The sequence below is a fragment of the Idiotropiscis lumnitzeri genome, chromosome 9, assembly GCF_059441095.1.
Source record: "Idiotropiscis lumnitzeri isolate Australia: NSW breed Sydney's pygmy pipehorse chromosome 9, RoL_Ilum_1.0, whole genome shotgun sequence".
In the NCBI taxonomy this organism is placed as follows: Eukaryota; Metazoa; Chordata; class Actinopteri; order Syngnathiformes; family Syngnathidae; genus Idiotropiscis; species Idiotropiscis lumnitzeri.
The window spans coordinates 16,604,488-16,618,072 of record NC_142399.1 but is presented as its reverse complement, the minus strand read 5'-3'; the positions used below and the strand labels follow the sequence as shown (position 1 = coordinate 16,618,072).

Genomic DNA, 13,585 nt, shown 5'->3' with positions numbered 1-13,585 from the left:
ACCTTGGAATGCGGATATATAGATGAAAGGCCTTTCTATTACGTTTGCATTGTCATTCTCATCAGCATCTAATCGGTAGTGATGGGAAAATGAAGCTTCAAATCTGCTTCATGAACCAGTTGTTGTTGTTTTGGACTCCAGTAGATGGCACTCTCTGTTCAGCATTGGGCTAACACTGACTTGCCATTTTTTTAAACCCTTTATTTAAACCAACAGTGCCATCTAGAGGACTACCACTGGTTCATGAAGTAAATTTGAAGCTTCATTTTCTCATCACTACTAATCGCTTTCTGTTTTGGGCAAACCGGAGCTGGAACTACATAGAACAACATAAGATGAGTTTATTCTGGCGGCGGATTTCAAATGTTACAATGTGAGACCGGATCGGCGCGAGGTAAGCAACACAGCCAGCTTCCAATAGACTGAGCAAAAAAGGTTGAATAATGGTGAGTGCAATGACTTGTTAGCAGCTGTTGAACTATCAACAAGATCGCATTTAGCATTAGCCAAAGTAATAATGATCGTGATAATTTTTGCTTAGCATTTCAAAATTTACACAAGCAGCAAAGTACTCAGCGCCGACTTTCATTTTGCTTGCGCTAGGCCGTCAATGCATACAGTACTCTTTCCACACAATGCAAAATGAACTGCACAACAAGATACTGTTGTTAGGATACCTAATCTTGGTTGTGCTTTCGTTAGATCAACTTCCAGTTTTTAGCACATGCAACCCTTTAGCCAGGATGGCCGAGTGGTCTAAGGCGCCGCGTTCAGGACCCAGTCTCCTCAGCAGGCCTGGGTTCGAATCTCAAATTTCCCCATTGTGGGACTAATAAAGGGAATATTATTATTATTACAATTATTATTATTAGCAAATTTGTCCTTGTGTTCTGCTGTATGCAATGCAAATATTGCAGGGCTAAAAAATGAGGGATTACCAAGTTGGTAAAACAGTTATCTGTGAAGGGAATGAATGTCTGATTATTATCAATGTACAGTCGGTACGTCAATTTAGTATCCAGTGTAATGTAATTAGATACATTTCATTCCACTTTGAAGGAAGAATAATATGTCTATAGCAGCTCTAACAGCAGGAAATACTGTACCTGCGTGTGCATTTGCAATGTGCTTGAAGAGAGGCAGTTCAAGACACAAAAAACAGTAACCACTGTCGTGTTACAATAGTGTCTCCTGGTGGTGTTTGACAATCATTGCGAGCTAAAAATATTTCCATACGAAAGTTAAGATGGGTTCTATAAAGTGGTTCAAAGTTGAAACTCCAAAATATAGATTGCTGAGTAAATGATAACTCTTTTGTAACTAGTAATTGTAACCTTGCGATGCTATTTACACCATTTGTAAGTGCATGACTACTGATTTATATGAACTGCAACCCAACATAAACATTTCATTCAACCCCACAAACGGAAAAGAAGCGGACCTGTTTTTTTTGGAGTGTTCATCCCTCCCTTTCTTCACTCCAAAGATCCTTGTGATCAGAGTGCTGAAGAGGAGAGTTGAAGAATTCCTTACCTGAAATAAAAGTGGAAATGGGTGGGAGTATGACGATATAAGAATATATATACATATATAAAAATTGCAGATCTCTCATGGGAGAGTTGAGAGATTAATATCTGTATCTGTACACTATTTACAAAACCAAACACAGATTTTCTTTTAATATCATCAATACAATATAACTTTATATAGGCTAAGTAAATGTTAAGAGCTACTTATGAGAGAAAAAAAATAAAAGGTGAATCATACATAAAATAGCTGGAAATTTGGGAGTTTAATTAATATCTAACTTTGGGGGTCCAAAATAAACCTCTGCTTTGTTTTGTAGGGTTTTGGTGACATCTCCTAGTCACTGAACAATAATGTAGCCGTGAGATGTCACGCTTGATTTGTACAAAAGTAAAAGGGTCAAAATGCATGGAAACTCACTGCCCAGATAGGAGAGGTGAAGCCAAGTACAGCAGCCTGCATTCCATCCGACACAAAACTAATTATATTTTCTCCCAGGCGTGTGTCCCGGTAAAGAGCTCTCAAGATGTTCAGAGCATGGACCTGAAATGATAGCATTTAAGCATTCTGTAGAGCCGAGTCGAGACAATAATTAAAAAAAAAGAAAAAAACGTGACTGGACATTAAGTCACTCAGTTGTTATTATAGCCAGCAAAATAAATGCAACTTATTTCACGTGAGCCTTGAACGGTGGACAAGCTGATTCAAATGGATCAAACATTTCTACAACATGAAAATCTCTCACAGTACATGAAGCAGTCAATAGATATAATGACAAAGATGCAATGATCTTACAAACCTGAGGAACAGTGGACGCATCTGTATTTCTATTAGCAGCAGGCATGGCGAGAATAATCAGCTCTCGCATGGTCATTTTTAACAAGCTGCAACTGGAAGATTTTGGCTCAGAAGAGAGAAGAGCCTGCAGGGAACAAACACATGATAGATACAAATGTTCAAAAACAGAAGCAAGAGCTCCACATAATCATGCTGGGAATATTGCATTGTTATTGCATTTTCATGTTACAGCCTTATTCCAAAATTTAATAAAGTGATTTTTTTTTTTCAAATTTACCATAGTTTTCGGACTTGAAGTCACACATTCTTTCATAGTTCTGCTGGTCCTCCAACATCAACTCAAGTGGGACTTATATTAAGGGTACGCTCAGAAATTTACCCTGATGCTCTTAGAGCGGTGAGTTTGGAGAGGCAGAGCATGCTCCCCTCCCATTAATTTTCAGACGCAGTCCCAAACCAATTAGTAGCACATGCTTGACCTGTTTCCATCTGTGCTGCCTGACACACTGGCCATACCATGCCACCATTTGGAGCACCTCAAGTGAACTCCAGAACTCTGCTTTTGGTGCTCTCTGAATAAATAAACCACACATTTGAACAATGCTCTAAATTTCCGCATGGTCGCAGTGAACCAGTGTCTAGCCTAGTTCTTATCACGTTGACTCTCTGTTGGCAGTTAGCAATTCTTTTTTTATTGCATTACTGCCGGTGGCCACCTTTTCCTAGCCATGGACATATAAATGAATGGACTATCAATAGGCCCTTTGCTGCTGAAGCCAGAGGTCAGCCATCTTATGTTGCCAACTTGCAACTTCTGTTATTATTTTGCTGATAACACTCTTAACTGTGTTGCCGTTGGATGTTTCATGCTATGATCCTTGAACAACAAAGTCTCATTTACTTATTTAAAGATGTTAAATGAACAGAGCCTCTCTTCCTCCAAAAACATTCCCATTCAAAATGAAAATAAAAAGATCTTCTCAAACCTTCTCAGGCAATGAGCTCTTTTATATGCAAATGTGCTTTCAGTCAGAATTAAGTTTAAGAAACCAAAAAAGGCTTTATCATCTTTATTATAATTTTTTTCCTGTCATTTTTGTAAATTCCTGGTTTATTCCTTTTAACACCCATGAAACATGCCCAGTTTTAAAAACACCCAAAGATTTCTAAGCTAATTCACAAGAAACTAATATTAGGACTGTTAAAATTAAAGCATTAACTCTGGAGATTACTGTATTTTCCGGACTATAAGATTCTACCTTTTTCCTAGATTTTGAACCATGCGACTAATACAAAGGTATGGCTTTTCTGTGGATTTTTCTTTCACCCGCAGGGACGCTCAATAGTTAAAAAAAATACGCTAAATGAATCACGATTGTTTTTTTTCTCTTGGGTCTGTTCCATTGATTACTCAGTTTAGATCGTATTCAAGTCAAAGAAAGCTATTAGAACAGTCTTTGAATTAAATATGATTTGATGATTTTGCATTAATTCCGTGATATGATTTGAGTAAATATCTGTTACAAGCGTCACAAAAAAATAGTAGTAGAAAAATGGGACTAATCACAAATATTCATGGATTCTTTTGTGATTAATGAGTTAAAAATATAAGCACTTGACAGCACTAACTAATATACATTGGTAGATACATATCGCAAGCAGACTTACTTTCAAAGCAATAAGACACCGGGGTCACCAAACGTTTTTAACTGTTCATCAGTTAAGATGTTGCGATGTCTGTGTTGCATTACTATTAAACATAGTTCCTGTTACAGTTGAACAATAAATATCAGCACCTGCAACATAACTCACCTATTATTATGCCCGCTTCATTACTCAACAAAGTTAACTTAATGACATGCTTCTTGAAAAGAACTAGTAACAAGTCACGAAGATATTATCATGATGACAGTTTAACACAAGGACTGACTTTATATTCCGATTATCCCTAGGGCAAAAATAGAGGTTGAGCAGCATTATCATTTTGTGTCCCTGATTTACAAAAAAAAAAAATGGGTGATGTTGCAAATAAAAGGTCAAATTCAGGCTGCTGTTTTCAGTTTACGAATACTGAGACGATGGATGACATAATTTATACGTGGCTGTCCAGAGGGGGAAATGTAGGTGCAAGGCTCGTGCATGTGTGAGGAGGAAATTGAAATTAAACATCTGGCTTTAGTTAGAATGAAGAATTATGCATGGGAGGTGCGGAGGGATGAAGGTAAGGAGGACAGGACAAGGCAACAAGGTTTGACCCGTACAAATCCTTGAGGGTTGTGAGGAGGTGGAAGGAAAACACAGTCTGCTTCCTGTGAAGTGTATGTCGGTTTGGTCTAGACCAGAGAGAAGCAAGCGCAGGAGGCAGCCTACCCGGATCCGACTCTGTCATTTGGGGAGTAGCGAATGCTGGCTAAACCTTTTCCAAAGAGTCGACTTCATCTCCAAAGACTTAATTCTTACTGACATCTTTAACTATCTTTTTTAAAATGACGGCAGTTTAGAATTTACGATTTGGCAAAGCGTATCCATACTGTGAACATTCTATTTTTGTTTGACGGCCATGTTGGCAATGAAGTTTTATCAGTGATTAAAGCATAAAAACAGCCACACTTTCTATATTACTTATAATAATTGATGTATGGCCATTTTGCTCGCGAATGACAAGAAACTTAAAAAAAATGACGGACTATTCACCGACGGAAGTGGGTTTTGGTCGCTCACTGGAATCGTCACTAACCAGGTCAGTACCTGCAATGAATTTACACTGGGTTGCTTCGAGCTGACTGCATTGACTTAGGGCTCATCTAATTTTCTATTGCCTGTTCCTAGGTCCTCGCTCCTCTATTTACATACTAGGACATCCCACCAGAAATTCCATTAAGGAGGGAGGGGATGACAAAGAAGCGAGAAGAGGAGGTGGAAATGTTTTGGGGTCGAATGGGAACAGTCACGTTGTCGCGGGCAGTTGCAACAATATGTAGTCGTCAATATGCACAAGTCAATGCCTCAAATACCAACATTACATCCCTTGAAGTGAAGTAGAGAGCTTTCCTTTTCCTTCTTCATAACTTTCTTTTTGAACTATCCGCAGGTAAATAACCGGCCAAGCAACTGTTATAGTCTCCTCGATGTTGTCATTTGATTAAGACGTCTGCTAAAGCTGACATCATTTAAGTGGCATGCCACAAAAGCACCGTCTGCATGTCAGAATTATTATTGTAAATACAAATGTCCACTTTACGCTTCAAGTGGGATTCATTTAAAGTCAAATATGAACGCTGTGACACAACGCAACTTTGTAGATGTGCGGGGGCTAGTATTACCTTCTATTGGTTGACGTGATGACAGAAATCTACAACCTTTGTTTGAGTCAAATATTTTATGTACGTGTATTTTTTGCATATAAACCTTTATAGTTACGGTTTATTGTTAAATTTTGGTGAAATTTATTTATTCTGAGATTTTTTGCAAACAATTCTTTAATGAAGTAGATACACCTCTTGGGCTGCGAATGTGTCAGACGTCGGAACTTAGTAGGACATTTTCTACGACCTAAAATATTGTTGACAAACTAATTTAGCGATGATGGAAGTGCGGTTAAAATAACAATGACGGAGTAGCGGACTGATGATGACAGATTTGTTCGGCTTGAAATAATGGCAAACTGACGATGACGGACGAGGGGGGGGCAATGACAAATGAGGGATCAGCAAAACTGACTGATGCGCCCACTTCTCGTAATAAGATAGGTTAGATTCCCAAAGGACAACAATAGCATGTGTTATTTAGGGATAAGAGAAATGAGGGCGGGAAATCTAATGTTATTCCAGCATGAGAACTATGGCTGCATGCCAAGAACTGCTGACTACAATTGCATTTAAGAGAAAACAGGAAAAAGAATGAGGTGAGGATGCTTTCAAAAATACATATACTAGACCCGCTTCCACTTGTCGTTGTTGACCGGATTGCAAAAACACATTCCGAAGTCGACAGATAATGAACGGGACTCTGAGAAGATCAGGCCAAAGGTACGAATCGAGAAATGGCATTTCATTACTAGATGACTGGATCTTTTTTGGGTTGTTGTTTGCATGGCATGATATAAAATTATGTCTTATTCTTAATAAGGAATGTGTTAAATTTCTTGCGCTTCAGTTGAGTGCCTACAAATGCCGGTAATTGTATGGCTTCATAAAAAAATAGCTTATTTGAGGATTGTTGGTGCGTCTTTACAACAACAAAAAAATAAAGGAATGATGACCATCTATGATACAAGTGGCCCTGATGGTTCTTACCGTATTTTCCGCTTTAAATGTCAGTCAACAATTATTAATTCCAAGCAACTCTGATAATATTTAGCAAGTATAACTAAAATCAAGCTTGTTCACCTGAATATAGAAGGGTATTCCAGCGCTGCGTCGTGTGGCACACAGTTTGGATGATGGGTCACTAGATTTGACCTCTTCCAAAACCTCAGATAACCAGCTGGCAGGAAGCTGTTGCAGGACTTTACTGCCACTCCTTACACACACACACACACACACACAAACATATACAGTATGACCATGGGCCTTCATCCTCTTTGAAAGATTTAATCCATTGTGTAAAACTTTATTTGCCTTCAACAAGTCTTGAGTATCTTTAGAGTCAGTGGCATTGTAATACTAGCGTGGCTCAAACTACTGGAGACAGATTCCTTGTGGGTTCTTACATATCTTACTTGGCCAATAGAAATTCTAATTATCCATTATGACTGAGAAGAGCCACCCTTTCAGGGTTCTGGAACTTGTACAAGACACACCTTGTACATATGAAGGAATGAGCAGAGGAGAGTGAAAGTAGTGCTGAAGAGACAAAAAGAGAGATGATGCGAGAAGGGAAGGAAAAAGGAAAGAACACAAAAGAGACAATGTCTGAGAGTGCAAACACAGTGGAGCACACCAAGGCCAGATCTCAAGACAGAGCATCAAAAGGCTGTGGTTAGGAACCCTGCCATCAACACCCCATGACCCAGCAGAGAGCCTGCATACCATCCCCGCACTGCTCTTCCCTTCCTGAAACACAGACATGCATACACACGGGCCCTGAGGAGAACTCACACACACAAAAACAACACACAGCCACTAGATTTTCACCATCTTTTTACAAGACACTCGCCCTCCAATGATGAATTTACACAAGAACAAAACAAGAGATTCTGACCAGGATGGTTGAAAGCAATGCTACACCAGTTTTTGTATCTTTTCATTCACAAGTGGCAAATGTAAAAGGTGTCATCCACATAATCCCACTCAACTGTAAATATTAGGACGTTGACACAATCTTATATGTTGGGCTCTAAACACAACCGCAATGGATTTGAAATGAACCAAACTGCACACTTTCATCGCTAATCTAAGAGTATTTACCACCAAATCATAGGAATTACAAAAATTTAAACATAAAATTTCTACACCCGTTCATCTGATTTGGATGTAAATACCCTCAAATTAAGGCTGACAGTCAGAAGTTAAAGCATGTGTCGCTTTCATTACAAATCCATCGTGATGATGTTCAAAGACAAAAAATATATTTGTGATAATGTCCAAAGATGTATGGGCACAATTGTATTTTCCTTTCTAAATTAATTTATTTTAAACATCTTCCTCAAGATGAAACAGACAAGTTTAATGGTTAAATGTACTCTACGAAGATACATGTGGAAGGGAAAGGGAAGAAAAAAAACACATTTATTTGCAACTGTCAAGATTTGTATTTAGTATAGTTAATCATACTCTTGAAGCTGAAACAGACATGACCAGTAGGCAGGGATAACTTTAGGTTGGTTAAAGTTATTTTTAATCTGCTGATTTTTAATTTGCTACTAACTGAACTGTATTGCCACTTTATCTGGTTACAAAATACCAAAGCTGAACTACGACACTTTCCAGTATTTCTCATCATTTGGTTACTAGTGTAGTACATTATGGTGCAGTTCAGAAGTTGGAGCTACACTCACAGCTATGTATTAGTTGTCTGTTTCAAAGTCCTCTCTTACAAAGAGATCCCACAAACTAGATGCATCTGAGACTGAACAGAACAATCACTTAAAAGCAGACATTGTTTATGAGACAGAACCCCAAAGAAAAGGCAAGCATGATCAGATTTTACCTAGACGTGAACTGCACCAGACTGCTTGGTGGAAATGGTTTTTCAAACATTTGTTTTCAGTTTTGCATCCACAGCACGACAGCCAGGAGAAAAAAACAAGCCATGAAAAAACACAGTAGGTAAAGCCATTTTCAGCGTAATACGAGGCGCCACGAGAGGAATGCTTAACCAAGTACCACGAAGAGTGACACCACAAGGATGTGCCTACTGACTAATTACATGGCAGAACAAACGTTATCCCGGTATGTGCAGGGTTATGTCCACAGCCAAGGAGCAGTGCTACCCTTTAGCCCTCAACACTGTACGTTAACACATACCTGCAGAGCATATCAGTGAGGCGAACAAAGCCCACATAAGCCAGTTCAAAGGCACCACGATGACGAGACTGCAGGAGCTGCTGACGGAAATACAAGCCAATACAAGCCACCTGCAAAAGAGAGAGAGAATAGGCGATGAAATGGCATCTTTGTAATGAAGGCAGCTGATAGATCGGTGCATGCCTGTATAGTGGGGGCGCACTTAATAATAGCAATACCTAAATAAAATGACTGATTTGTTTGACTTGTAGAAAAAGTAAACCTTTCCACAACTATTCTGAAGAGTCCTTTTGTTGAATATGTGCTCGTACGCTGTGAGCAAGACGAGCAAATTTTCTCCAGATGCGCCGTTAAAACTACAAGGAAGTCTTTAAATTCTTTATGAAACCACTCCTGTAAACATCGTATTTCATGTTTGTATGAGTCATGTTCCAACAAAACAATAAATGAATACCAAAACAATTGTCCCACACCCATTGAACTCCACAACTGTGAATTATGTAACGCCACAAATGTTAATAAAATTACTTTTACTGAAAAAAAAACATTACTTTTTGGCAGTATATCATTTTTATAGCAGATGTAAAACGAGAAGCGAATGAGAAAAGGGGCATAAAAAAATTGTTATTCCGCTGAAGAACTGAAGCTACACTTTAGCCTTTTCTCCAGTTGGCATTCAAACTACAGCAGCGAGAGGCTTGTCTTAGAGACACCACTTACTTTTCAGCCAATGAGAAGCAAGCATGTCCAGCATGAGAGCAGCATGGCAGTAGCGTGACAAGTGTGTTCAAATAAGGATGCTGAGACATCCGCATAATAGCCAGTCTAAGTAAAACCATCCAGTTAGTAATAGTGTTAGCAACATTATTCTAACTATACACACTCGTGTAGTGCCATTTCTGTGGCAGTATGTAAACTGGTGAGTGTGTAGCAGGTGAGGCGGCAGGGCGAGGCGGACGCGGAGCTCCAGTGCCCTGTCATTAAAGCTGTGGTGTCACCGCTACCACTAAGGCAGTCAAGCCTCGGCTTAGTCTGGGGTGGCACAGAGGGCACAGGGAGGAGTGACAAGGTTCTGCTGCGAATAAAACAAACAAACAAACAAGAAACAACACAAAACGACCCTTTCTGGGATGTGGGTTTGACACAGCATCTCAACAAAAACAGACTAGAAACCACAGGAACACAAACTATGACACTATGACTGAGCCTTTACCAACAAGCACTTTATTTCAAATGGGGCTTAACGATGCAAGAATACAGGTTTGTAATCATGTTTTCTTTTTCTCGAATATTTCAATTTTACTTTTGTTGGATATGTTTACAACTTTTTCCCACGTGTTTTGTGACGTACTCTACAAACGAACAACCCAGCGACCTGTTGAAGATGATGGATGGACGAGTGCAAATAAAAACATAACTATTTGGAACATGAGGAACAAAAATGAAGAGCTGAGGCAGCCCGTTTATTTAGCCAAATCACAGTTTAGTAAACTTGCCTGACCCTGCAGACATAAAACAGACCAACTAAAACACACAAGCACAAAATGAGAAAACCGCAACGTCACCAAGCACAATGACTTATCACATACGTTTGTGAACGGACACCCGTGACAGGCCTGACCTCACCAGAGTAAAAACAGCAGTCACTGTTAGATGGCCAAGTTTGCCGGGCCCAGACCACTGCGGTGCTGAGTGAGGCCAAGCGGGGCCGTTGTTCCCCGTATTTAAAGCTTTCTTCCTGAAGGTTCCCGTCTGTGTAACGGTTTAAAAAGGCCGAGCAAGCAAGGGCGGGGGAAGGGATTTATTTAGACATCAACTTCCTGTTTGCAAGCGTGCCTGTTTCCCTGAAAAACTTCCCTGTGGGGAGAGAGAACTTTCCCAAGTCTAATTACATGTATGGATCAACCCGTGTCAGTGGCCCAAATGGGTTAGAGAGCACTCCGGCCATGTTTGTTGTTCTTTCTACTTGAACTGCAATCTATTGGAGGAATCATGAATTTCAAGTTGAAAAATCACACAATATCATGTCACTATTTTTCACACAGAACACACAGTTGTCAATTACACTGTAGTGATGTTTTTGACAATAAAAGGAACATTAACATGATTTTTTTTTTTAAATTACATACAGCTTTAGGTAAATTATGTGCTCAGTACAATGCATGAAATGATTAAAAAAATTGTCCCCCAACTCGTTCCTCCCTTAACTACGTGACAAAAATTATCTCCAAATATTTTGATCACTCCACATCTACAACAACTGCTGTTGTCATGGTTCCACCCAAGGACAGACACATCTGCACTGTTGCCAGGCCAACGGAGATGGAACACACCATGCTGGCTGACAGAGACATGTTTAAGTTCCAAATAAGCACTCACACACACTACATGCATGTGCTCATGCATGTCATCACTGCGGTAGGGCCGAATGACTTTGCCTGCACCCGACTTTCCGAGCACAGCAGGAGTCACCCCAAAGACCGCCAATGCCACGTACAAACTACTCGCTCACACATTGTGTTGACTTGAAAAATAGCTTCGGAAAAAAAAAACCATGCCACGAAGAAAGCGAGGATCAGCTTTTCCACTTATGCAATAATGGATACCACAAAAGCCAAAATCTCCATGATCCATTTAGTGTTCTAACGTCATATTTTCAACTACTACGTACATTAGTTGCTATGATCTGAAATGTGTACAGATGCTTATTATTATTATATTATTTTTTTTTTCTTCCTTTGTTTTCCTTGAATGTCAAAGCCTATTGATGGATTTTGACTTAAACTATTAAATCAGACTACAAGAGCCACTGAAGACTATTAGTTTCATTACACTGCGAATGTGTTTGTTTTGTCCCACCAAAATACAAGCAGTGAATGACATCAAATCTAAGAATCACACCAGTGTTCAAACAACACCTGGCAAGAAGACACACATTCAGCACATACACTTCCCACCAACGCAGAGCGTTTAAACACACAGTCTACAGGTAAAAACAACCAGACACACGCACGCAAACACACTTTGCCCCACAAAGGCAAACACAGTCTTTGTCTGGTTCTCTTGTTAACATGCTGAACCACTCAGACAACTATTCCTGTGCTAGTTTGTCTGTGTGTCGACATTTGTAGTGCCCGGTGTTTTCATGCTGGCGGTGGAAGTCATTTAGAAAGAATGCAGTAGAACGGGGAGGTGGATTGCGGTCGTTAAAGCAGCAGGGTCATTCATGCCTTTCGCAAAAGCTTGATGCAAATAAGGAAAGTTGCTAATAGAGCGTCGCAGCATAGCACAAAGACCCACCAAGTCTGTTTTGTTGCAAATAGTGTAAAATGAATTTTAAACAAGAATGGCGTTCATAATACAGACTCATTCCTTCCGAGAAAAAAACTCAAAACCAAATAAATTGGTCAATATTAGGACTAATAAAAGGCTTTTCTAAACGATGTGGGAGGACTGGGCGATATGGCAGAAAAATGTTTCACAATACAGCTTTTCAAGTATTTCAGACCGTCAATATTGCTGTAACGGAAAATAAGAAAAGCAATGCAATTGATTAAAGACTATTAAGAGGAAAAATACCATTCAAAATATCTGGGGGGGGGGTCTACAAAGCAATTTTCAACAAACGTACACTGTTTTTGTGTACATTAGTGTGGCGTAACGGGCCAAGTTGTTCCTCCAGCATCGCACCGTAAATGCTCATTTGCGGAATATACAACATGTACATTATTAAAGGGGAAGTCAACCCCAAAAAATTCTTTGCAATAAAACGTTCTATGCGCCTTCACTAGTCTAAACATGGCATTCTGGTTAATATTGTATGAGTTAAGCGGCAAAATCCATCTCTTTTTAGCCGTCTCATGGACAGCCATTTTGTCACTTCTTCACAGTTGCTTAGTTAACGCTAAATCACGGCAGATCTGTTTTCTGAAGGTGAAGCTGAGCAATGACTGGTCGTTAGCTACGGTGATGTCATTCGACAGAAGTAACAAAATGGCTGACCTCTGAGATGGACAAAAACGGGTGGACTTGACCGCTTGACACTTATTCTACAAATTCATATTAATCAGAATGCCATATTCCGACTAGTCATCCTGCATTAAACATATTCTTGTAAAGAATATTTTGGTGTTTACTTCCCCTTCAACCTTCATTCAAAGTTCGGACAATATATGTGGATGTTGAGCAACCGTTTTAGGACTACAGTGAACCCTCGCTACTTCGCGGTTCACCTTTCGCGGGTTCAGTGCTTCGCGGGTCTAAAAAATATTCGGGGGCATTGTAGTTTCGCCGAGCGGCACGATGGGGCGCTGGAGCGGTTAGACGGCCGGCGTGCGCCGAAGAAGAGCGTGGGCGAAGAGGAGAGTGGACGAAGAGGAACAACTTCCGCCCGGGCACTAGCGGGGCGACATTTCGCTCCGTTCGGGACCGTACGAGAGCTCCGGAGGAGACCGGCCGGCGTGCGTGGTAGTTAAGCCGAGGAGGAACACTTTCCGCCCGGGCATGAGCGGAGCGCGAGGCTGTCAGTTATGAATGAATAAATGAATAAATAAATAAATGAAGAATGCCACCTTTCATTTCACAGGGCACACCGGACGGCGTACCAGCAGGTAAAAGTCCAAGTAATTAAATAAATACAAAAAGAAGTAATTGAATAAATACAAAAATAATGGCTGGGGAATAAAAAAATAATAAGTTTTAATAATAATTTTTTTTTTGTTATAACATGAATTTCACTCTCTCTCTCTCTACCCGTATATATATATATATATATATATATATATATATTTTTT

General features: G+C 39.8%; 1 protein-coding gene across 2 annotated transcripts in view; it reads right to left on the bottom strand.

Annotated features, from left to right (window-relative positions):
* thada (THADA armadillo repeat containing) overlaps positions 1-13,585 on the bottom strand; it is a 78,187-nt gene that overhangs the window by 52,988 nt on the left and 11,614 nt on the right. For both annotated transcript variants that reach the window (XM_088305374.1, XM_088305373.1), the window contains exons 22-26: positions 8,793-8,902; positions 6,714-6,846; positions 2,327-2,449; positions 1,948-2,070; positions 1,442-1,533 (exon numbers count right to left, since the gene is read on the bottom strand). In XM_088305374.1, the coding sequence (XP_088161500.1) occupies positions 1,442-1,533; positions 1,948-2,070; positions 2,327-2,449; positions 6,714-6,846; positions 8,793-8,902 (581 nt within the window). The remainder of the gene's footprint in view (positions 1-1,441; positions 1,534-1,947; positions 2,071-2,326; positions 2,450-6,713; positions 6,847-8,792; positions 8,903-13,585) is intronic.